At 39.3% G+C, this 25,017-nt stretch overlaps 1 protein-coding gene across 3 annotated transcripts; it reads right to left on the bottom strand.

Annotated features, from left to right (window-relative positions):
* Positions 1–12,490: 12,490 nt before the first annotated feature.
* LOC103718455 lies at positions 12,491–20,599 on the bottom strand. 3 transcript variants are annotated; one of them, XM_017845554.2, is made up of 4 exons: positions 19,444–20,599; positions 18,772–19,137; positions 16,759–17,971; positions 12,491–15,998 (listed from the first exon to the last, which is right to left on the bottom strand). In XM_017845554.2, the coding sequence occupies exons 2-4, from the start codon at positions 18,918–18,920 to the stop codon at positions 13,197–13,199; spliced, it is 4,164 nt and encodes a 1,387-aa protein (XP_017701043.2). In that variant the 5' UTR covers positions 18,921–19,137; positions 19,444–20,599; the 3' UTR covers positions 12,491–13,196. The 3 variants fall into 3 exon arrangements, with proteins under 3 accessions (XP_017701043.2, XP_008805510.2, XP_008805511.2); XM_008807288.3 differs by having other exon boundaries at positions 20,241–20,599; XM_008807289.2 differs by having other exon boundaries at positions 20,438–20,599.
* Positions 20,600–25,017: the final 4,418 nt, after the last annotated feature.

Raw genomic sequence — 25,017 nt, 5'->3', positions numbered from 1 at the left:
GATGCGGGTGCAAACAATTCATTCAGGGTTCTAATATGTTCACCCATTGTAGAGATCGACGGTTGGTTTACAGTTCGCAGGTTGTGATGAAAAGTTCTTTCAATCTCAGGGTCAAATGGGGTTAACTTATCCCTTAATGACCTTCTACCATGCATACATTTTCCACAACTTAATTAGATTCGACTCCTACAATGAACGAAATCCTAAAAGAAGAGAAGGGCTAGACACAGATGACCACAACCAACACCACACAACAATTTGACCCTATTAGTCTTAGAACTAAGTGAGGTTTAGTAGCTTCTTAAATCTAGTTGCACAGAGATGTATCAGGTTAAAAAGTTCCTGAAATTCTCTCTAGATTAGACAGCTCCTAATCTCTCTTTCAGATTAAGCTTGAGCTTACCAGTTAAGTGATCCAGTAACCAGTGACCAGGAAAGTCCCGGGGTGTGCGGTGGTGCCAGAAGGGATACACCGATACCACAATACCCGTAACAGTTCTCACAGTTGTAAAACTTTCCTAGACATCACCAATTACTAAATCCTCACTGGAGTGGCTTTCAGCTGCTTCTTTCCAAGAGCCTAATTGAGCTCGAAAATCCTAAGGCCAATGTCTAATTTGATTTTAATTTAATTTGGCTTAGGATAAGTATGCAAGGTGGTGATTTTTGGGCTAAGGACAGGTAATGACTTTCCGACCTTATCTTTTTAATGGGTTTTGCCCTTAAATTATTTTATGCAAATGCTTAATACTAAATGCAGCAAATAATCAATGTTTTTTTTTTTTAAGTTTATGCAATGTCATTAGGTTGTATTGATTAAATGAGCAAGCAATTTTTTTTTCACTTTTACTTTTTTTTAAATTTTTTTTAAAAATTTTTTTAGCAATAACTTGAATGTAAACTAAACACAATCCTTATGCGTCAGTTAATCTCCGAATACCCGTTGAATAAGCTCTCGAGATTACTCCGTGAGGAGCCCCAATAAAGGTATGATAACCTCGGGGGATTGCACCTTATCAATTACTAGCAAATATAGATTTTTTTTAATAATTTTTTATTTTATTTTATTTTTTTTTGAATTTTTTTAAAATTTAAATTTCAAATTTCGAATTTCAGAATTCAAATTTTGAATTTAAATTTTTGAATTTTTGAATTTTTTTTAAAATTTTTTTTTCATTTTTTTACTTTTTTTTAGAAAACTTTAATTTCGAATTTCAAATTTCAAAATTTAATAACTACGAAATTACTAACTGAAAATAATCAAAATAAGGAAAATTAATAAAAATAAAAACTTACTACCGGAGTGCGTTCACTCCGGGTATCCAAAATTTGATTTGATCTTCGTGATCGTTCTTACTTCTCGATTTGCCTCCCCGGCAACGGCGCCAAAATTCTGTTCGTCCTTTTTCTGTCTACCTAAAAATATGCTAGATAGATCGTTGTTAGAACCGACGAACAAAAGTTAATTTAAATTATACTCTTACCTTTCCTACTCAAAGAATAGTGGTTGTAAGAGGTCGATCCACAGGGAGGCGATTGGAGTTGCATAAAAATTAGAACGTTCACTCGGATTTGAAATCGATTTTTGAATTATAAAAGAAAAAATATTATTTTGAGGATGTTGATATGATTTTCTAATTGAAACTAACTAAAGGGAAGAAAGAAAACTTGTAATTGAATTCTAATGTAGAGTAGGGGTCGATTCCTGAAAACGTAATATAAATGAAAACTGCAGATCGAATATCGAAGAAAAATTTTAAAATTATCTTAAAACTAAGAATTCCAAAATGCATAAAATGAATTGCAGAAATTAAATTGAAGCTTAAAACATAGATTGCATAAAAGATAAATGTATGGATTGCATAAAAGGAAAATTACAAAAATAAAATGAAGATTGGAAGCTTAATGCTTCCTCCTTCTACAAATAAAAGAAAAACAAGAAAATTGCATTTTCTTTCCCTCTCTCTCCCACGGTGGGCCTTCAACATAAAATATATATATTTTTTTATTTCTTTCTTCTTCCCAAGAACATAGCAATGCTCTGTTTATTGGCCTCCACCCCGAGCACTCCCTTGTTTCACAGCCGAGAGCCCCTTCTTATAGGTCGCCCGAGCCTTGATTGCGTATGGAGATGAGGAGGAACAGGCGCCTGGGATCGTGCACGGGATCTCTTCTTCGGAACGGACGCGGGATCATGGGAAGGCTGAGAGGTTGATTCGGGAAGGGAGGAGGCTGATCCAGTTGATTGGGCTGCCAGATTGGAAGCGGAAGGTTGGAAGGAGGACGTGGATCTGCTCCGGGATGCTTGGATGCTGGGAATCCGGAAGAGGCTTGCCGTCGGAAGGAGCTGGATTACCGGCTGCTGGGCGTGTGATCGACGGGAGATTTCATGCGCTGGTGAGGAGGCGATGATCCGTGGGATTGGAAGTGGAAGGCAGCTGGGTCTGCGGTGATCAATGGGAGGGATCACCGAGGAGGCGATGATGGCGGTGAAGACGTGGACGCGGGTGGCTTGATTACAGCTTGGATCACGGCTGTGAATTGGCTGCTGGGAGGAATCGCGGAGGAGATGGATTCGTGGATGGCTGGGAGGAGAAACGGGCATTGCTGCATCACGGAAGATTGAGAGGAGCTGGAGATCCGATTGCTGGGAGGAGGCGTGGATCACGGACGCGGCGTCGGAGGCTGGAGATGTGGACGTTATGGGAGGAGACGCAATGGATCTGGGGTCGTGATCGATGGGAGGCACCGCACGGGCCGGCTGCAAGGTGGGGATGACGCGGAGGAACCGATCACGGCTTGATGGGCATTGAGAGATCGCTGGAAATCACGCCTTGCTGGGACATGGATCATGGCTTGATGGACCACGGCCTTGGGGAGACGCCGGTGATGAGGTGGAAGATGAATACGGACGCGTGATGCTGGGAATCCGGAAGAGCTGGCACGGGTGCTTGGCTTGGCTGAAAATGGGTCATGTGCCAGTTTCTGCAATGGAATTGGGTTTGGAGGAAGGTCTGGGAGATACCATTTCCATCCAATTAGTCATATGAATAAAATAATGTGATATGAAATTTGGCTTGTAGACAGACGGACTAAGTTCGTCACGGGTCATCTGTTCTGACTAGAGGTCAGTTGCAAGTCTTTCAAGTCATGGGTCACCCAGCACCTTATAGTTATGACATGGCCAATTTAGATTTGCCCAAAATTATTTTCCAAAAGCACAAAAGAAATGGAGCCGATTCGGACCCGAACCCGACTCGGACCCGAACCCGACTCGGACCCGATTTGAAGTCAAATTTGTACTCAATGTGCATTTTATCTCTAATTTATACTAATCTATGTTAAACCCGAATATAATATTAATCTAGTGAATTTATCATTATTAGTTAGCAATAACACTAATTTTAGTAACATGTAGGTCACACTTTTGTGCTCTCATCAGTAATCAGCAATGGTTGATGTCCCTTGAGTTAGTTTCTGCCACCTATCCATAAGGCGTTGTCGGTAAAAGAATGGCAGATACTTCTCATTCAGCTTTTTCTTCATATCCTCCCAGGTAGTGATACAAGGAAGTCTTTGGGTCTCACACATATGTTCAACATTATGCCGGTACTAGTGAGCTTGCCCAATAAGCTTCATTTTAGCGAATCGTACTTTTCTATCGTCAGTCATTTCGTACCACTCAAAATAATTATCCATGGCTGCTCTCCAATCAAGATACATGCTTGGCTCTAGTTGACAAGCAAATGTAGGGGCATCTACTCTTACGGTACGAAGTAGTCGTTCGTCAAGATCGTGCTGGTGATCAGGAGGATGTTGGTTCCTAGGGGGATGGGGAAGACCTACAGGTGGTGTGGCCAAACCAAACTCGGGATAAGCTGTGATTGGGGTTGACGGTTCAGGAGTCCTAGGATGTTGCACTAGAGCACGGATCTCTCGCTTGAATTCGTCATGATCAGCTCGTAAGGCAGCGATTTGCTCCACATGATCTTGCAGAACTCTGGAATCCATTGTGGCTAAAGGGATCTTAGAGTGAGTGAGGAGGTACTCCCTACCACTACGGGTTGGCATGCAAGGACTACCTAGTTGATGATGTGACATGCAATGCTACCAATAAACCTTAACTGACCAAATGTGATGCATGACAACCTACTAATGCAACCTACTATGAATTCAGAAATCAGCAAATTTTCATAAAAGTAACTTAAAATTAAATGTTACTAATTTGTACTTTGGTTATTTCAGAATTGAAGTAGGAAATTAGTCACCATAAGAAATTAGGTTGCAAGTACGTATTACGGTCGTTTTAATCCGAAAGTAATCTGATCAATGGATGTTGAGAAAGATCCGGTCGCTAGGGTGTGCTAATTTAATATCTAGATATAGATGGTGTTTAGAATGGGTGTGATAGTAGATGTTCTAGGTTTTAAAGTTTGACAGAGAAGTAAGTTTTCAACATAGGACTGTCATGCAAGAGAACTAGAACATAATTAAATAAACAAGCCCAAGAAAAGTAGAAACCTTATTATCTGTCGTGAACTAGGCGACCAGAATGTATGCTCGTGGGCTGAGGCGATGATCGGTGCGCGGTTGTAGCTGATGGACCCTTCAAAGAGCTCCAATTGGATTTCTGCGCAGCAACTCGTTGGGCTTGCTGTGAAAATGGGCCTGTCGAACCCAAAATAAAGAAGAATGGCTGTGGTGGGGCCAGATGGGCCTGATGGGTCTTTGGCCCAACAAGAAAGAGGGAAGGGGGGGGACCGGGGAATGAGCCAGATGAGTGTGGAGAGGGTTTCACTGTTGGAACCCTTGATGAAATGAAAGAGGGAGGGAGAGTTGGCGATGGGCAAGGTGCCGTGAGGAGTGGTCGGGACAGATGAAGAGAGGGGGGGGGAAGAGAAGGCGGCGGCGGCGGCGGCGGGGGGGGGGGGGAGATGAGGCAACAGGGCGGTCGGACTCTGGCGGCAGCAGAGGAGACGGAAGCGGTGAGCGGTGACGGAGGAAGAGGAAGGGGCGGAGCGCAGCGGCGGAGAGACAATGCGGCGCTGCAGTTGAGGCAGAGGCGGTCGCAACATGGGGATGGTGCTGCGTGCGGGTGGCAGAGGAAGAGAACGGCGCTGCGTGTGGGCGGAGGGGAAGCGGGCAAGCATGAGGTGGCGACGGTGAGTGTGGGGCGGCGGAGGCGGGAATGGCGACGGCGAAGCAGCGATGATAGCGGCGGCACGGGCGAAGCGGCCCTACGCGGGCGGCGGCGCAGCGTGCGGTTGGGGAAGATGAACAAAGGTATTTTTTTATTTTTTTTATTTTTTTTGTTGTCTTTTCTTTTTTTTTATTTTTTTTAACTCAGACCCATTAGGATTCGGGTTAACGGGTTTGACCCGATCCGATACCCTTTACGGACCCGTCACGTGCGGGTCACGTGAAACTTTTTTTTTTTTTTGGGACCCGGGTTACCGGGTTGGGGATAACGGGTTTAGAACTTACCTGTTACCTTGACTTCTTCTTCAACCTCCCGACAGATTTGGGAGGATGTGCTGACCTCCTCGGCGGCGGCTGCGGAATGGAGGGGAGGGCGGCGGCGGAAATCGCGACCGTGGATCTATGGTCGGCGGCGATGAACGGCGGCAAGCGGCCTCTTCCTGTGTAGTACGGCACGAGCAGAGGGCGTTCCGGGGTTGTCGCATGGCGGTTGTGGGCGGCGGTCAGTCATGACTACTGCAGTCCGGGTGCTGCACAGTGGACAGCAAGGCATCGGGCTTCCGTGGAGTTGAGTCACCGAACACGATGGCCGATGGGGCCTTCTCCGGTGGGGGCTTCCCAGTTCTATGGTCTTGGTGGGAAAGGGAAAGGTGGTCTAGGTTGGGACGGCCCTTCCTTCTGGTGACGAAATTGATAGAGAAAGGGACTCTGCTCTTGTTGTTGGTGGGAACCGATGAAGAGAAAAGAGATCTGGTGAAACTAAGAGAGGAGAGACAAGGAAATGGACCGTGGCTTTGGCAGCAGGGGCAAAGCCGAGGCTCTGATACCAAGTTGACGTAGCACAACTGCGGGGAAAGAGGAGAAGAAAGGAAGAACAAGAGAGGGAGAAGGAAGAGGAGTTTATAGGGACGCAGGAAGAAGAGAAGGGGAGAAGGAGGAAGAAGAAGAACAAGAAAGAGGTTAGGGTTTTTTTCATTCAATCATCAGTTGCCTCATACATGAGAGGGGTGGTCTTTACATAGACCTTACATATTGACCCAATTACATAAACCTAATTGACCAGAAGTTGGGTCTGACCCGAACCAGAAGGTGAACCAGACCTGAACTAGAAATTAAATCAAATCCGAACCAAGAAGTAGATTAGACCAGAACCAGAATTTGAATTGGGCCATGGGCCTGAACCAAAAATTGAATTAGGCTATGGACCCGAAAATAAAAATGAGTCCTATGGATATGCTGTAAATGACTTTAAGATTATAAATAAATAGAAATTAAATGTGCAAGTGACATGTAATTTAATGATCTTGCTAGGTATTGGAGAATTAGCATTTTGTGAGCAAATTAAGATAAGTAATCTATCTTAATCTTATTATGGATCATGTATCATATTTTATAAGATGAAAAAGTATTATTTATGCAATTGGAATTATGTATATGAATTGTGGAAAAAGTAAGTAACCCTGATATAATCTTATATTTTATCAAATACTCGTGACTACTCGATTATGAAATTGTATATGATTATTTATGTTTTCACAAAATTAAGATCAAGCATGTGTTAGCAAATGATTACATGATTATTAAATTATGTACACATAATTATGATGATGTAGAAAGATGCATACAAAAATAAAGTTTTCAGCAGGATCATGAGTTTTATTTAGCATGATGCCATTATTCACTTTTCAATGTATCTATGAGAAGAGACTTATGAAAAGCATGATATGTTTTAAGAACTCTCAAATCGCTATGCACGACCTCCACCAGTGGAAACAGTAACTAGGCATACGACCCCCGCTAGTGGGTAAAAGTAACTTGCCTTTACGACCCCCGCCAGTGGGTAATAGTAACTGGAAGATGATCCTGCAGTGGTAAAGGCCTTGCCGTGAGAATAAGAGCGGTCATAGCTACACTACCATCTGAGAGTACGGATTTCAAAGCATGAAATAATGGCAAAAGTTTTATGATGCATAATCATATTTATGAAGTTGCATGAATGGACATGCATAGTTTTATGACTAGTTGGATTATATGAAATGTTTACTTTGTTACAAGCACAGATTTCAAAGCATGAATAATGACAGCGCAGATTTCAAAGCATGAATAATGATAAGTATGGTCTTCAAAGCAAGAATAATGATGAGTATGGATTTTAAAATATGGAATAAAGACAAAAGTTTTATGACTGGTTTGATTATATGTTGTATGAAGTGCTTACTTTGTTACAATCGTTAGTTTCTTAAAATAATGAACTAGTATGAAAAACATTATGCTTGATCTGATAAGATTATGCATGGTTACTTACTGAGCTTTATAGCTCACACCAATTTATTTATGTTCATACAGATAATTAGGAATTGCTAAGCAAGGAGCGTGATATGCTTCAGGTTTATGGAAAAAAAATGAAATATTAAATGTTGAGATTTTAGACGCTCTATAATCAACCCTTATTGATGAAATATTTGATGAGATTCATGAATTCAATTGTTCATAATTGATTTGAAGTTTTAAAATGGTTGTGTGTTATTGTATGCTTAACTTTGCAATAGTACGGTCGTGTCATGATCCGAATTCGGAGCGTGACAATAATAATAAGCGATAAAAGAATAAAAAAAATATTAGCATTAAAAATAATATATTATAAGTTTATAAAAATATTAATTATATAATAACAATCAATATATTTTTATAGAATTAATAATTTGCAGGACTAATAAACATAGTTTTATAGATATATTAATAATTAATATATTAGTAAATAACTAATATTTTATTATAATATATTTTATATACTTAGTAAATAGATTTTTATAGAATATATCAGGAATAGTTTTGGTATTATATGGTGAATGACCTTATATTCTCATAGAATACCAATATATTACTCGTAGATGTCTAAAAATTTTTAAGAGTTTTTTTTGCATGAATACTCTTCTAAAAATTTAAATTTGCATGAATACCCTCTTAAAATTTATATTTATTTTCGTACCCTCATAAAAACTGATCTCGCACAAATACCCCTAATATAATGGTTCTTCTAACATTATTAATAAAAACTATATTTTTTTAATTAAAAATAAAATAAAATTTTGAAATTATTTTTTTATCCTCCATCGCAATCATCTTATAAATGTTTTTTTTCCACGTCTATCCATTAAGAATATTTTAGTCATTTTAATTTGAAACTGTTAATGTTTTAACGGAGTTAAATAGTGTGGATATATAAAAAAAAGATAAAAAATGATAGAATAGCAAAATAAGTGTTTTACGAGGATATAAATATAAATATAATTTTAGAAGAGTAAAATTTAATAAATTATTAAAAATAAAAATATTTTAAAATAAAAACTATTAATGATCTAGAATTATTTGGATGATCTTGTTAGGTCACCAAATGTCACCAAAGGAGAAAAAGAAGGGGGGTTTGATGTTGTGGGCTTTTTTTTTTTTTCCGCTAAAAGACACTGACAGAAAGAGAAGGGAAGGAAAGACAAGGAAGAACATGTTTTCAAAGACACGTACAAACTATAAATGGGTGCCAACTGGTTTAATTGATAGCGTCACTGGGAGCTGGATTTTCTTGTTTTGAGTTGAAACTCTGCACATACTGTTCTATATTTATGATCTACATTAATTCCTTTCCACGCCCGCTCAGTCGCCAAACTCAGCCGATTTCATCACTCTCCGCTCCCTTGGGTCCCGCTTCTGGGGCCATTTCTACGCCCTACTGATGTCGTTTTGCTTGGCTTCACATCAAATTGAAAGACGGAAACAACGAAACGTAGGGCGATGGGACCCACTCTTTTATGGCCACAGCCGGACCGCTTCCTCGATCTCACTATTTCACCTCATGTTCTGCCCCGGAGAATTAGAAGCATGCTTCCACCTTGCTCCCTCTATTTACCGGCACGGTTAGACTCATCATATATATATATATATATATATATATATATATATATATATATATATATATATATATATATATATATATATATATATATATATACAAGTTTGATCTTTTTGCTATTTAGTCGATAATATATGATGTCAATTTAGTATTCTTAGAAATATAAAAATTCGCTCTAAATAATATAATTGTTATTATTTTTTGATATTCATTTTGCTGACATGAGAAAAAAACTAAGTTATCTCATTATAGACTCTCGGCTAAAATGCTCGTGTCATCGAGTCATTTGTTAAAACCACTACTTGTTCTAGAAACTTAAATTATAGAATGAGATAGATTTATTTATATATTTTATATTTTTTTATACTTCTTCTCACATGTAAGTTGGACTTCTCTTTCAAACTCAAAACCTCTGCTCTGATACTATGATAAAATCACCACCTGTTTCAAAACTTAAGCTGATAGGATGAGATAGATTTATTTATACATTTTATATTTTCTTACATCACTCTTAGGCTATCACTCTGAATTCATTGAAAATTAGTCTACGTAAGTTTCAATTCAAATCTTCAATTTTTTTAATTATTATTTAGATAGAAAAAATAAATGCTTGGAACTGTTTTATGAGATGGTTCAAATGAAATAATATGACGTGTGCTTTTGGCTAAGATGACACTAGGTAGAGTTCAGGTGTTACAAAAATATATATTTTTTTGCAAAACTTAGTTGATGTCATAATGATAAAAACAAAAAGAAAAAACGTGGCATATTGGATGTTCTATTAAATTTATCTAACAAAGTGGTTCACTTAGTAGCTAGTGCTGCTTTAGTAGATGAATAAACAAAATAACATCCAAAACATTGTAAAATGTCATATAAATTGTTCAATTTTCTGATGATGAGGACCCGTCACTGAAGTTTATTTATTTTATGTTCATAGAAAGAAAACCAAAACCATGATTCCATGAAGAGTACCAAGAGGCTCAGATGCAAAAAAACAAAAAAATAAACAACACCATATTGCTACGCACCACAAATTACACCTAGTTCATGTCCACAAACTAGTTTCAATGATCAACCATACCTGCCAGAAATTCATGAGATGTGTGCTGCAAATGAACAATATTAGACTCCATTCAAAGTAGAAGAATATGATGCTGGTAACATGGACTAAATAGACCTACCCCACATTAACATCATGCGTGTCCGAATGCAAGGTGGTTAATTCTCATTTTAAGCACTTAAAATAAGTTCATCGAACCCAAGATCAATAATAAGCACATAACAACACAGAAAGAAGCAACCAAAAAAAAACAACAATACTACTTCCTTACCACATGTAGCCCACTCCTATAGGTTGTTTGACTCACAAGAGTTGCATTGGTAGTGTAATTCTACATCACTATCACCATCTTTTCTCCTGTTTTACATTGGAGACCTCACATGCGTAGAGTTTTATACTAGAAAGTGCCACTTGTTCTGTTTCTTTTTTTTTTTCTTTGTTATACAAAACATCATCTGAATAACTCTATCACAATATAATATCTAACCTCAACACAGTATTTTAGAGGAACTGCAGAAGGGAGTAACATTGCACTAAATCCAAACTAAGTTGTTATACAGAGCATGGAAGGGATCAAAATCAGAGTGAGCCGAAAAATTATTCAAGCGAATGACAGTGAAGGAAGGGGGGGGGGGGGTGGAGGGATTGCAGGGTGAAAAAAATATAGAGGGCCCCAGGGTGCAGAGGGCTGGATGCGGGAATCCCACCACAGAGTTAATGGGCTTGTCTCGCTTTCTCCATGCAGCACACGTTGCACCAAATGAAGGCCCATCCTGCCAAAGATAAAAGGTTAAATGATGAATCTCTTACCTCAATATATATATATATATATATATATGAATAGAAGATAAAGAGAGAGAAAGAGAGAGAGAGAGAGAGTAAAAGAGTAGGAGACTGGGAATAAGAAAGAGAGAGAGTAAAAGAGTGGGAAACTGGGAACGTGGAAAGGTTACGGGTGGCAGGGAACGAGATCGTTTCCCCTTGTCTAACGGCTCTCGTGCTCTGTCCCATGTGTCACTTCTCTATTCTATTCCCTCTCTCTCTCCTTCCCTCGAGGCTCTTCGCGTACCCTCTGCTACTGTTCATGCAAAAAATCTCCTCTCTCTCTCTCTCTCTCTCTCTCTCTCTCTCACAGAGGATGATGCACAAAAGTGGTACGTTTGTAACGGCTATATTTCATGTGACAATGCTTGGGAAGCTAGGAAAAAGCGAGGCAGGCCATTCATGGGTCAGCTGGTGTTCTCAATCCTATCAAGATTTTGTTAGCATCATCTTTGGATTCTCTTGTAGGCTTGGTACCTCGATGGGTCCCTCTTTATCTCCTTAAACTGTATTTAGATTCTAAATAGTTAACCATCTTCTAGATAATTTTAGCTATTGATGTCCACTCTTTGACCAGCTAACCATTGGATAATTGGTTCATATTCACTATCCACCATTAATATCATCCTGCAAGAAAAGATGATAACAAAGAAATGGCAAAAAATTGCCATCCAAGGATGAAGACAGTAGAGAAATAAGAGTTAGAGGGATGGTTAAAGCCATTTCACACTTCTTATGAATAACTTTAACCTAGTTATCTATCTTTTTAGCCGTTTATTCATGTCCTGTTATCCAGTCATTGGCTAGTTAGCTGGATAACCTTATGTTATCCATCCTCTAACCAGCATCCATTGCATAATTATCATGGAGAACTAGATGAGTAGTGTAAATCGGATTTTCTGGCTATCTCACTTGAAGCTGCAGCTCGCAAAGTACTTGGTTTTGTATTATATGGGAGTTACAGGAGTGCCGATGACCAGAAATAGACTTAGCGTATCTGGCCGCTAGTTAGATCGAGGAGCCCTTTGAATATCAGTATGTTGATAAGGAGGTCCGGGTACGACCCATAGAAGATCAATTGAGGGGTTATTGATATTTTTTTGAGGACTCCAATAAATGATCTGAAGAGTTCATGTAACATGAAGGAGCTAAAAATAGAAGCCTAGGAGACTTCTGCCATGAATCAAAGCTTTCCACAATATATGAAAGGGCTCAGCCATGAATAAGAACCATTAACAATGTAGGATAATGTTATATAGAACTCAATATTCATACTCGCATCTTCCTAAATAATGCCTGCATGTTGCCTCCCAATTATATATATATATACATATAGATATGATCAGCTTAAGATCGCATGTTATAGTGGATAAATGGGAAGTTAACAACCCATGGTAACCGACGGTTACTGCCTGCGGCATCTAGCTAATTGGATATCCACTAAACAATGTTTTACTTGAGATAGTGAAACAAAAATAGGAAAAATAGATAATTTCCCATAAAATTACATCTTAAGAATTGCACCTTGCCCGAGAAGTCTACATGAAACCAACCCCAAATTCAGGGCATAAAACAAGCTTGCAGAGAAAAGACCCTTAATTACTTATTGCAGTACAGGATGGCACAAAAGCTAGCTCTCATAAAATCCCAAGTTATAAATCTGTAAGTCATTCCCTGCTATTGTTATCTGCCTGAAAATCTTAGTATGCTCGTAGATTTCTAATATTGAGCAAAGATGCATGACAGCCTCGGCTCCTGCTAATCATTATCGATAATAACAAGATTCTAAACCATCATAACCATCCAGGTAGCCACAAAGCATCAAAATAATTGAAGAAGATGCATGCTAATGTAGGACCACCAACAATATGCCGTTTGAGGAGAGGCTAATATTCATTGTCGAAGGAGGCAGTCGGATTAAATTATTCTGTTTTTACATAGCATACTACGAGAATAGCTTAAGACTGCTACTTTGCAGAAAAGTTGGGAGCCAGTGCAGCCTTCTAAACATCAAAAATAGGCACACAACCTATTACAAAACTCCGACTGTCTGTTGCCAGATTCATTCTTTCTGTAGAACTGTTGCCTCCACAAAGACAAAAGATCCATAATTCTATGCCAGAATATCCATAATTCTGCTTGTTCCCAGTAAAGATGACTGTAAGTTCTGTTGGAGAATTCTTCCACAAAAAGTTGCAGTTGGGATCAACGATGAGTCTGAGAGTGATACAATGGGCTCAACTGACCTGCTGTTGGAGACTGGAATACGAATGGATTTGGTAGAAGAGGGCCCGAACCTTCTGACAAGTATGCTCGCTTCATGAAATCAGGATTAGCACTTGGGTATAAGTTGGGAAAAGAGGGCCTGGGACTACCTGAGACATCCCTCAAGATAAATTGGTTATGTGATGGAAAATAAGTGACTTGTCTCTGTAGCATAGGATCTGGACCTGAAATTGCTGGGGGCAATGCACCTGCTGGGCTCACTAGGCTGCCCCTCGTATCTGCCTCAGGTTCAGGACAGTCATCAATTACAATGACCTCTCTCATAAAGTAGGGAGCTCGAGTAGAAGAAGGTGGCTTTTGGTGCTGTTGGTTAGATGAAACAGTTCTTCCAAGACTGCATGCTGCTGGGGATATGGGATTTTTGTATGATTTTTTCTGTTGACTGTGGTGATCCATCAAACCATGTTGCATTGGAGCTCCTGCAAAGCCACCGGCTTGAAAACCAGGGGGATAGTGAGGCATTTGGTGACTACCAGTTGATGGAGGCCGGCCAAGGACAGAACCACCAGGAAGCTGATGATGGTACTGAAAACTTTCATGATTCACCACAAGGTTGGTTGAAGCAAATCTAAGAGACGAGAGACATGTGGTATTTGTTAAGTAGTCTGAAGCAGCAGTTTGAGGTTGCACAGGCTCTTCTTTGTTCACCACCATCAAATCCTTGCCCATCAATCTCAGTTTGGGAATGGTATTTGACTGCATCTGACTTCGAGGTGAAGGGCTAGGGGAACCCAAATCGCTGCAGGCTGGGAAATTTATAGCAGAATCTGATGACACCTTAGTGGAATTGGATTGCGTAGGTGATTCCAAGCAGGAGGTGGCAATGGCATTAGTTTTCGGACTCTGATACAAATGAAAAGATGAAGGCATTCTAGGCCCAATGTGCAAACTGGAAATCATATTCCCCTTGGAAGGTGGAGTTGTCCCAGCAGTGACACTGTTTCTCATGAACTGAGACTCTTTGGAAAGGCTCTCCCTGCATGAGCAGCAGAAAGACTGATCCTTTGGAGACTGTTCAGCCTTGTTTTCTGGCAGAATCACCTTAGATTCCCGATCAATTCTCTCTGCAATACTTCCTTCAGTTCCCCCACTGTTGTCTGTAGATGGCACTGCAGGGCTGAATTTATCTTGAGCAGGAGTATCTCTCAGCAGTAATTCTGCCTCAGAATCTCTGTTACTGGAATCTTTTGGAGATGGGAGAGAAACGGTCGAGGCAGTTGAATCAGGAGATTCAGCTGGTTCCCCATCATTAGCCAAATTATTAGATGTCACTCTAATAGAAGTTGCCGATGAGTTCTCTTGATGGACTTCAAGCCCCATATCCCCATGACTAGTCAAACAAGCACTAGATTCCTGAATGGAAGCTGTATCTGCCTGACATTCTGTATGCTGAGATGCACAAGAGTCTTTCAGCCCCCAGGGTCCTGCTACATCAGCTATTTGATTTTCTTGGCTGACATCCTCATCATGCAAAACAACACCACAACGAATTTCTTGCTTACAAAGCGATTTTTGCATGACTCGCGGTACATGGGCATCACCTGAAGAAAGAGGCAGCACACATTCTTCCACGGATAGCTGTGGGTCCAATCTGGTATTGGAAATTTGCATGAGGTTTTCGGAGATTGCAGTTTCACTTGTAACAGGATCACTGGTAGCTTTTTCCATGTAAGGATCAGTTACATGATCCCCAGCGAACGATGATGAGACCTTAAATTGCATGTCTCTAGTTTCACTTCTAGGTTCATGACATTCAGCTTCCAAAGGTGAATCTTCCATTGCAGTTGGGGCTTCTCTTTCACGCATAGGTTCTGAGATGCCAATTGTGCTTGGAGATACTTGCTCCATAACCTTTCCTATTGGGGGCCTTGAAACATGCTCACCCTCCAAAAAACCAGATTGTTGAGTCCTGGGTGTTTCATTGGCTCTAGTATTATCAGGACTGAGATCTTTGATAGAGTCATGCAACCCTTTGACGAGCGAGCGAACTTCTCGTTTACCAGTCCTCAGTATTGATCTGTTCTTACGGAATTTTTTTGAGGGTTTCTCATTCAAGTTACCCTTGCTTGACTCCAAAGAGAGGGATGGTGTTCTAACCAAGACATTCTTCTCCAAAGTTGAACAGGCCTGATCCTTCACCAAGGTCTGACAATTCTCAGATCGTTTAATTGTCATGTCAGAAGAATTATCAGACTTCTGCAAGCTGCCCATGTTGATCTCCTCTCTTTTGCTTCTTGGGGAAGAGACTAAAGTTGCTGATGACCTCGATAATCTGATCAAAAGACCACAGGCTGAAGAATTATTTTCTGATGACCACCGGACATTAGAGACAGGTTGTTCGGGAGACTTTTTCTTCCCATCTTCCATGGCGGGGGCCATGTTTGACAGAAAATTAACTTTTTGGGTTTTTGGAGAAGTAATCAAGTCTTCAGATGGCCTCGAGAACTTCAAGATATGACTTCTCACAGCAGAAGTATTGCATGAGTCTGGTTGGTCATTCTCAGTCAATGTATCCTTGGTGATAGCTACTGGGTTCTCCAAGGTTTTATGGCTGTCTTTGTTGTTGAGTTTTTTCGGGAGGTCTGAGCGTTTGGAGCTTACCCACTGTCTCAAAGTTGCAGAACCGCTGCTAATCACTTGGTCACAAGCAGTAGATATATTTGACTCTTCCTTGTCCTGAGAAGTGTCAGCATGGGAATCTCCACCAGGTGCTGGTTTAACCTGGTTACCATATCATGGAGCACATGGTATCAAACACATAAGCAGAAGCAACATAAACAAGTGTGTGATTGAATTGATCATACAAGAAAACCATTGGTGAGATTACATAAATAAAACTTAAGAGTTTACTTCTATAAGCTTTCTGTAGATTATGCCTAGTATCAGAGACCATGCAGCATGTTGAAATAACAGTAAAAATTGCACGAAATTAGGTGGCAAATGCCACAAAGCTGGAAGGCTGTAATCAATATCCAGGGAGAATTTGAGGAGAGGAAAGGAAGCTAACAAAATTATGATCCCAATACTTTGCCAAGTATACTGATGCTGCCAGTGACAAATCATTACTTGCAAATCCAAAACTCTATTTATACTGATAAACAATACATACAATTTAAAACAAAAAACCAAAGAAACAAAAAGGAAACCTTTCATTGGTCTTTTTTTTCCAAAAATAGGAAAAAACTTGGAACCATGGAGCTTGCTTCAGACTTTCAGTAACCCTACAATTTAAACAAACTTGATAGAGCTATTTAACTCCTTAAAAGAGATGGAGAAGCCACCAATTTCTTTGTTTGGCATACAATTAACCTGACTAGATTTAACTCCAACTTCCAAAATTTTGAAATTCAATGGGCTTTGGATATCAAAATACTTTATTTGTTTGCCTAGATTAAGTAATGGAGAATTCTCATATCATGTAGGATGACTCAAATCTAACCATACTACTCGTCAAATAAGGAATAGATAAAGCAACACATACCCGAGCTTTCAAAAGCTTGAATGAACTTGACTTCTTGTTATGTGCCTTCACTTTCATGTTCTTTGAACATTTTGATGTGAAACGCTTTTTCTTGCTGATCAAAATAGTCTTGCTTGTCTTGATGCCTTTTGCATGCTTCCTCAGCTTGGTTTCCTCCCTTGATATCACTGCTGGTGTATCATTTAACTTGGACAAAATTCGAAGTTTTATGCCATTCGAATCAACATAGACTTCTCCATCTCCATCACCTCTAGCATCCATTGACAACAACTTTGGTCTTTTAGTCTCAGTAGAGTACTCGTTGGTTAATGCTACGCAAGCCAACTCTGAAGCCCAGTTTGTACCATTCCTCCTATCAAGGTCTTCAAGAGTGCAACGGGGAGCAGATTTGTATATGTCCACCATCAGCCTCTTCTTCCTCGTTTTAACTTTGGGTGCTGAAACGTTGGTCAGGACCCGCTTAGTACTAGACTCCACCGAAAGACACTGATCGATGTGAGCATTCAAAGTGGTGTTCGAAGTGGATGCAAACGTTTTACAAACAGGGCAAATCTTTGAAGCCATGGGATCTGAAACTGTGCTAGTGTTAGATGCTATATCTTCTGCTCGGTTGGCCTCAGAAATGGCACCCAATTTTACTATCAATCTGCACTTCTTTTCTAAAGATTCACGAGAGCTTTCAACCTTCTGGGGCAGTGGAGCAGGTCCAGCAACTTCAAGTTCTGATGATGCTTCTGAGAAACTTTTATTTACAGATACGGAGCATGGAAGTTCGCCGATCTGACACGAAATTCTTTCTGCTTGATTATGACTTCTCACTGCCAAGGAGATTTCAGCATCCCTATGGATATGTTCATCCAAAGCAACTCCTTGATCAACTATAGATTTTCCTTTGTCTGGTGATGTGTATTGAGTTTGCTCTGAAAGCTCTACAACCAAGTCATCTAACAGAGAACAAGAATGGCTTTTGATACTTTCAGCACCCACATCCGATGGGCCAGCATCCTTAGTACCCGGCAAGTCAGCTTCTGAGCAAGCAACTGGTTGATTGGGTTCTACTTTCTTCCTTAAACACTGGGCTCTCACCAAATCAGGCGGCTCGAAAGGTGGTAATAAATCACTGATGCCATGCTTCAAGCAAAGTTGCAAAAGCTCCTGAGGAAACGGCCAATTTGTTCCGATGCCTTTGCTCCGGGATGTGAAAACATAATCTCTGAAAACAAAAACAAAAAAGCAACAGATCTATTAGAACCAACTTGCAAATATTATCTACTGGTTTGCGAACTTCGAAGCCAAAAAATATTAAAATCCCACCTCCTATAAGCAAACCAGGCAAAGAGAACCATCTTTTGCAACAAATTTTCACCACCAACCAACTCAAGCTTATATCACATGTTATTTTCGAAAATTAGCTCCTTATTAAACCAAGGAACTAAAAATACATTCTACACAGGGTAGACCCCTAAACCAGTCACACCATTAAGAAAGACACTAACCTTTTTGATTAGATAATATGATTACTCTTTTTTCTCGGTAAAGAGATGATACGGTTAATCAAAGAACCAAAAACATATTATCATATGAATGAAGAACTACAACCACAAACAGACCCACAGAAGCAATTAATTAAACAATCGATCTTTTCACTCCATAGAACAATTTCAGTATCAAACGCAGAAACACGAGATGACACAAGATATCAACAATTCATTGTTGATGGATCTAGAAACCTAGTATGACATAAGATAATATTAGCACAAACTACAAGATGAACCTTTACTGCCTGTTGTTACCACAAAACCATGAACTGTGTGGGGGGAAAAAATGTCCAGATCAAGCCCCACATCAAAAGATTTGCAAGTGAGAGAAAGAAAATGCAAAAAAGAAAGAAGAAAGAAAGAAAGAAAGAAGGGTATAGCTAAGGTCCTCCAGAAATTAAACCATATATGCAATATTTTCTCCTATTGAAAGCAGTCAACAACATCAGAGGACAGTGTACAATGGAACTGTTACCTTATAGAGAAATTGGGAGTTGGTCTCTCACAAAGGTCTCCTGGATCTGCCTCTTGGAGGGCAAGCTTTTCAGAAGCCCTCTCATCAGTTTTCAGCGCTGGGAGCTTGGAGGAACATGAGGGGTCTGAGGGGTTTTCAATGGATAACATCTGAAGAGGGCCTTCTCTATGTTTCCTGGCTGGTAATCCAACAGGAGTAGTAGCCCAAGAGCTTTGCTGCAACTGGGCCTGCCCTTGTGCTTGGCCTCCAGCATAACCAAGGATTTAATCTCCCAGGCAGCACCTCAGAGGAACAAAGCCAAGCACCCAAATTAACCCCAAACAGGAGAGCAGACCCCTCTTTTCCTCCCTTCACCTGATCTGATGCCTGCAAGATGGAAGAAAGGGAAATCAGGCCAAGCAAAAATAGGTACTGCTAGCCAATTAGAGAAAATAGAAAGCTATGACACAGGAGGGAGGCTTCTAGAACATTATTTTATGTGGACTAAAGGCATGGGGGCCTTCAAACCCATGAAAGTTAGATGAGACTCCTTGGAGACCAAGGCATCCTGGCCTCCCATACAGAGAGGAGAACAATGGCGCCAGGAGGGTAGAAACTTCCAGAGCTGTCATTTTATGAGGCCATGGTGGTGAAGAAATCCATAGGCGCAGCTGAACCCCTGAAGAACCTCACCAGAAAACTAGCGCAAGTCCATCAGAAGATCCATCTCCAGGAAGAAGAGAACAAAGGGGAGGAAGAGGAAAGAAATATAAGGCCTCCTTGGCTTAAACCCACAACATGGAATTATATTTCATGTGGGGAGGAAGAAACATGAGAAGAGGGAAATACACTGGCAAACAAGAAGGTGGGAGACCTGGACCCACTGAGGAGGAGAAGCAAGAGCCAAGGGTGAGAAACCCATGACCACTTTCCTGGAAGGAGACAGGCAAAAACCTGTGAGAGGAGGTTTCAAAGAAGTTGAAAGAGGAATTGGAAAGAAGAAGAATGGAGAAAGAGGGCATGAAATCATACAAAAGCTTAATCCTAAGATAACAGGAAACAAAGTGGGGTGGGGGGAAGATGGTATGCACAGTGATACTACAGATGCTAGCTAGGGGGAGCCCAACAGAACTCTATGGGCAAAAGCATAAGCAAATCTCAAGAGCACCCATCGAAGATTTCCTCAAAGATTCCAAGAACTCCATACAAATCCATGATCCAAGCAAAAGATTTTAAGGATAACAAGAGGACAGAGAGAGAAAGAAAGGGGGCAGACCCTTGATGCAGTGACACAAGAAATACCAAGAAAAATCCATGACCTGTTATATATTCCTCAGAGATACACACAGATCAGCCCAGAGGGAAACCAAACCAAAATAAAAGAAAAAAAAAAGAACTAGAAACAAGATATAATAGGGGAATCCATGAACAAAGCAGAGAAAAAGCCCATAAAATCACAGTCCAAATCAACCTCCGCTTCCAAGCCTTACCCCCTCATAGATTCCAACCGGGAGCAGATAGAACAAGCTAGCCTTAGATGGGAAGAGAGCTCAGCTTTACTTCATGTTCTACAGGGAAAGGAAGATGAAGATATCTGATGAGAGAGAGAGAGCCGGGCGAAGGGGAGTTTCTTGTTCACAGCAATCGATAGGAAGAGATTAAAGAGAGAAAAACACCACCCACTCACACATCGAAGGCATCAGGTTCTCCACCGAGAACAGGCGTGTACCATTAACAGCAACCCCAGAGAGAGAGAGAGAGAGAGAGAGAGGGAGAAGGGAGCAAAGGAAATGAAGGGGTTTTCAGGGAGCTGTCCTATCCTATACCTACCCTATTAAGCTTTTCTATTTTTTCTCTCTCTCCCCTCTTTTTCTTTTCTGATATTTATGCATGTATTTGAGAGAGAGAGAGAGAGAGAGAGAGAGAGAGAGAGAGAGAGGGGGGGGGGGGGGGGGGGGGATACCTTTCTGACCATATCTTTCCATTAAACTATGGGAATGCCCTTGCTTGTTTCCTTCCTCTTATCATTGGCCAAACTACCCCTGCTGTAATTTGATCTCATGCTCTCATCTAGGACTAATGCATCAGATCCCATTAGAATTCTTTTAAAAAATTCTCATGTTGCATCTCTTTTATTTTTGTCACCAAAAACTAAAATTTCATGCTCTCTCATCCAAGACTTTCCCATCTTGCTGTCCTTATTCCAAAGCGTAAAATACATGTCATAATAGCACACAAAATTAAAAAAAAAATCAAGTGAGCCAAGTTAACAGAATAGGACTCTTATTTGAGTCAAAAGTATTTGCACACCACCTTCTAAGCAAATCACACCTCAAACATTCAAGTTTATGTACTTCTCTTCTGTCAAAGGTTAAAAGAGAGAGAGAGAGAGAGAGAGAGAGAGAGAGAGTCTAAGATGGGGAACTGCAAGTGAAATTCCTTTAATGTCAGTTCTAATTTATTTATTACCTCTTTATGGGCCAACCTTTTAGCTTCCATCCATGGAGAGTAGTAAGTGGGGCCCTTGTGTTCCCTATGCGGCACTGGCAAGAGAGTGATAGGGAATCAACTTTGCACAGTATGACAATATTATTGGGCTTAGTATGATATTACAACTAATAAGTTCAGTCGTCCATTTATATTATATGTACTTCTTTTGTGCACGTCTCCCTCTAAAAACTATGGACACAGGGGTGAGGGCATTGATGTGTCATCAATATCATAAAGGCCTCCACAGAGCTACTCCCTAAGTTAAAGAAAAATATATCCGTTGGCGATGGAATTCTGGGGAATTTAAAGCCGTGATACTGTTTTGGGCACATGCAAAGCTACTTTGATCCATGAGTATTAGAATAACTAAATGTATAATATGAGTATGTGCGGCACAGCAAGTGATATGTACTCTCTTTTCTTAATATATCTTCAGCATCGACAGCTTTTTATTGTCCAAAAATTTGTCATGTCCGGGGAATAGAAAATACGTATTGCATCACACCTGCCCATTCACTTTATTATTTCTTTGGATGGATGGGAGGCAGGGGAAGATATTAGTTGACTTATAGAAAGACCCATGCGCCATCCCTTGAAGTGCAAGGTTAAGTGCACCCTATGTGACACCCCTAAGAAAAAACCCTAAGCAAGATCGATGACAGTAGTTATTGGTCTACTCACCAATTAGGGTCAAGTTAACTATAAATTTCACTAAATTTTAATTTGTACAGCAAGCTCAATTTTTAAAAATACATTTAGTGGGGGAGAAATCTAGTTTTTGGTTTAACTTAGCGGGATTGGATATTTCGAATAGCTATTAGGTTTATTCGTCTAAATAATTGCAATAGTACCAATAGAACAAGAATATATCTAATAATGGATTTTAGCTTATGTTGATTGTTAAGGACTGAAATTGATATCAAAGTGCATATTATGGATATGATTTATGTTCTACTTAATATTATAGGAATAAGATTTTTATAAGCACTAGCAGAACCAATCTAAAGTATTAGCATGGCACAATCAATCAAAATTTCTAACTAGCTATTCTGATGCACAATTCTTATGTTGCACTTCTAGTGTAAGAAATTAGTGCACGCAGTTATAAATATGTAACTAGTGATGTAATTTTTTATTTATTATCGGGCAGTGTAGATGAAGACAAGATTTTTCTAAATTGAAATGCGTATATCTTTCTAAATTATTTCCCTACAAGTGCGGCAACAAATTGAACCTATCATGTGGAAAAAAGTTAGGCCAATCAAATGAAAATTTCAAAGGTTAATTAACCCGGCCAATTCTAATCCATCTACACTGTCTACATGAAAGGAGGTCTCATTTTAGGGTCTCTAGAGTGAATAAGAGTCCAAAAGGTGAGTCCAATGGGGCCATCTCTTTTATGGAGTTGGATGTAGATATCTAACAGCATCCACTCAAATGGGTGGTGAAGAGTGTTGGTATAAATATATCCTTGTAAAGATTCACATCAAGTGCAAAATGAATGGCTTTTTTCTTCCCAAAAAAAAAAAGTTTCTTATCCTACCTTCTTTGGGGCCACGTCATGGGGGTTGAAATGGAGATGCCAGCTTTTTTTTATTATTATTTTTATGGAGCCGAATTTTCAGGATTCCCATCCCCCCGTTTTATGCGATAAATCCAAAGCACCCTTCTTTTCAAAAGAGAAATAGACAGGGATGAGACCAATTCAGCAAAGGCCCTCCCTTTGCCTTGTTATTACGGTTGCACACCTCCCAAGACCAAAATGTCCTTTGAACCTGAGAGAGAAATTTTCTTTTTTTTTCTTTCTTTCTTTCTTTCTCTTTTTTTTTGGATGAATGCTGAGGAGGGATTGTTCGTTAGAAAAAGGCTTATTTAATTTGATACAGGCCTCTAAACTAAGATTAGTTTGACTCCACTGTAGGCGTGTGGACGTGTGAGAGACAAGAGGGAGAAGACAAGGATTTGTAGGATTTTACAAAGAATTGCACCATCTTTGGAAACGGATGGTAGCACCGTGGTGATCATGAAATACGAGGTATATGACATGCATGAGAATGACCTATTTAAATATATATATATATATATATATATATATATATATATATATATATATATATATATATATTGTTCAGCAAATCACTCGAAGTAATATATTATAGGTATGTTTGATTAGAAGAAGTTGGATTCTGAAATAGAAACTAAAATAAGTGATTCTCATTTCAGCTGTTTGGTTGGTGGAAGATTTTATTTCCATTTTGATTCAGAGGCTTTGAAATAGGAATAGAGATAAATGGCTTCCAAAATCTAATCCTTATTCTTTCTAGTATTTAAATCTTATTTTAATTTCAATTCCGGTTATGATCGCTAACCAAATGCATAATATATTTATTGATTACTCTTTCTAGTAATATATTATAGGTATGTTTGATTAGAAGGAGTTGGATTCTAAAATAGAAACCAAAATAAGTGATTCTCATTTCAGCTGTTTGGTTGGTGGAAGGTTTTATTTCTATTTCGATTCAGAGGCTTTGAAATAGGAATAGAAATAAATGGCTTCCAAAATCTAATCCTTACTCTTTCTAATATTCAAATCTTATTTTAATTTCAATTCTGATTCTGATCGCTAACCAAATGCATATATTTATTGATTACTCTACTTTGATATTGTGATAATTTTTACTGCATCATATCATATTTTAGTTGAAATTAATACAGTATTATCATAATCCGATTAGAAGCGGTGGAATAATGAATGTTTACATGAGAAAATTCAGAGTTTTTGGCAAATGGCAACTTGAACAAAGGGATATTTTTTCTTGCAGCCAATTGGTCTCCCATTATTTTCTTCTTCTTTTTTGTATTTATTTGTTTTTCTTCTTTAAGAAGCATTGGATTAAATTGTGTTCAAAAACCATAATGAGTTTGATGTAAGGGTAGCGCTATTAGCCAAAGAGATGCACTCAATTTTGAAGGTATCAAAGGATAAAGACCTATAGCTTGACACTATAATTTGGGAATTGTCCGTATAGATAAAGAGGCAAATGATGCAAATTATTGAAAGATATAGGCTGGAGTCTTCTAAAGAGTGGTGTATTAACTCTTATATCTGTTGTTTGGTTCAATTATTTCAAAGAATTAAATAATAATCCTAATTAAGCCTTGAATTCTCAATTTTGGTGGGAGCACAATTCTGCAGGGAAAACTACTCCATAGCCATGTCTCTTCATATTTAGTTCTTCCCAGTAAATCTTATGTTTTAATGGGAATATGACTATTCATTAATTACCTCTTCTCATACCAATGGTCAACAAGACACACAACAAATAGTGGCAGGAAGAATGGAAGGAGAATTTGAACTCCTGCATGGATCTGTGGATATATTCTCTCTAATTTCCTCCCTCCTAGAAATAACCACAAAAAAATTATGGATGGCAAGCAAAACCTTCCTTACAAAAAGGACCTACCCCAATGCTATCCATGCACCAAACAATACCTTCAGAGGCATGTACTTTGCTTGGTGCAGCCACCTAGCAAAATAATATTGTCAAAGTTATTGGAAAATTTGGAACTATTTTTTATCTTTATATTAGCCAAGTGATCCTCCAAATTACTCTTTATAACAGATTTAGTCGGAGCAATTCAATTATTCTCGAATTCCAAGTGAATTTTCATAAACGGGTCATGATTCCAAGTCTAGCAACCTTGGTGTTGAGATGGAAAATTCGCACCGTTGGAAGTGGAGGCAACGAAGAATTCCAAGAGTGCTATTTCCATGAA

This window comes from Phoenix dactylifera, unplaced genomic scaffold (genome assembly GCF_009389715.1).
Source record: "Phoenix dactylifera cultivar Barhee BC4 unplaced genomic scaffold, palm_55x_up_171113_PBpolish2nd_filt_p 000334F, whole genome shotgun sequence".
Classification (NCBI taxonomy): Eukaryota; Viridiplantae; Streptophyta; class Magnoliopsida; order Arecales; family Arecaceae; genus Phoenix; species Phoenix dactylifera.
This window is presented reverse-complemented; position numbering and strand designations above follow the sequence as displayed.

Bases quoted from the DNA above. Each gene is read 5' to 3' on its own strand.
- LOC103718455 (XM_017845554.2), bottom strand. From the start codon at position 18,920: ATGTTATCCATTGAAAACCCCTCAGACCCCTCATGTTCCTCCAAGCTC. The intron at 17,972-18,771 runs GTAACAGTTCCA...TTTTGTTTTCAG, and splicing joins ACTCCCAATTTCTCTATAAG to AGATTATGTTTTCACATCCC. The intron at 15,999-16,758 runs GTATGTGTTGCT...TATGGTAACCAG, and splicing joins TCAAGCTTTTGAAAGCTCGG to GTTAAACCAGCACCTGGTGG.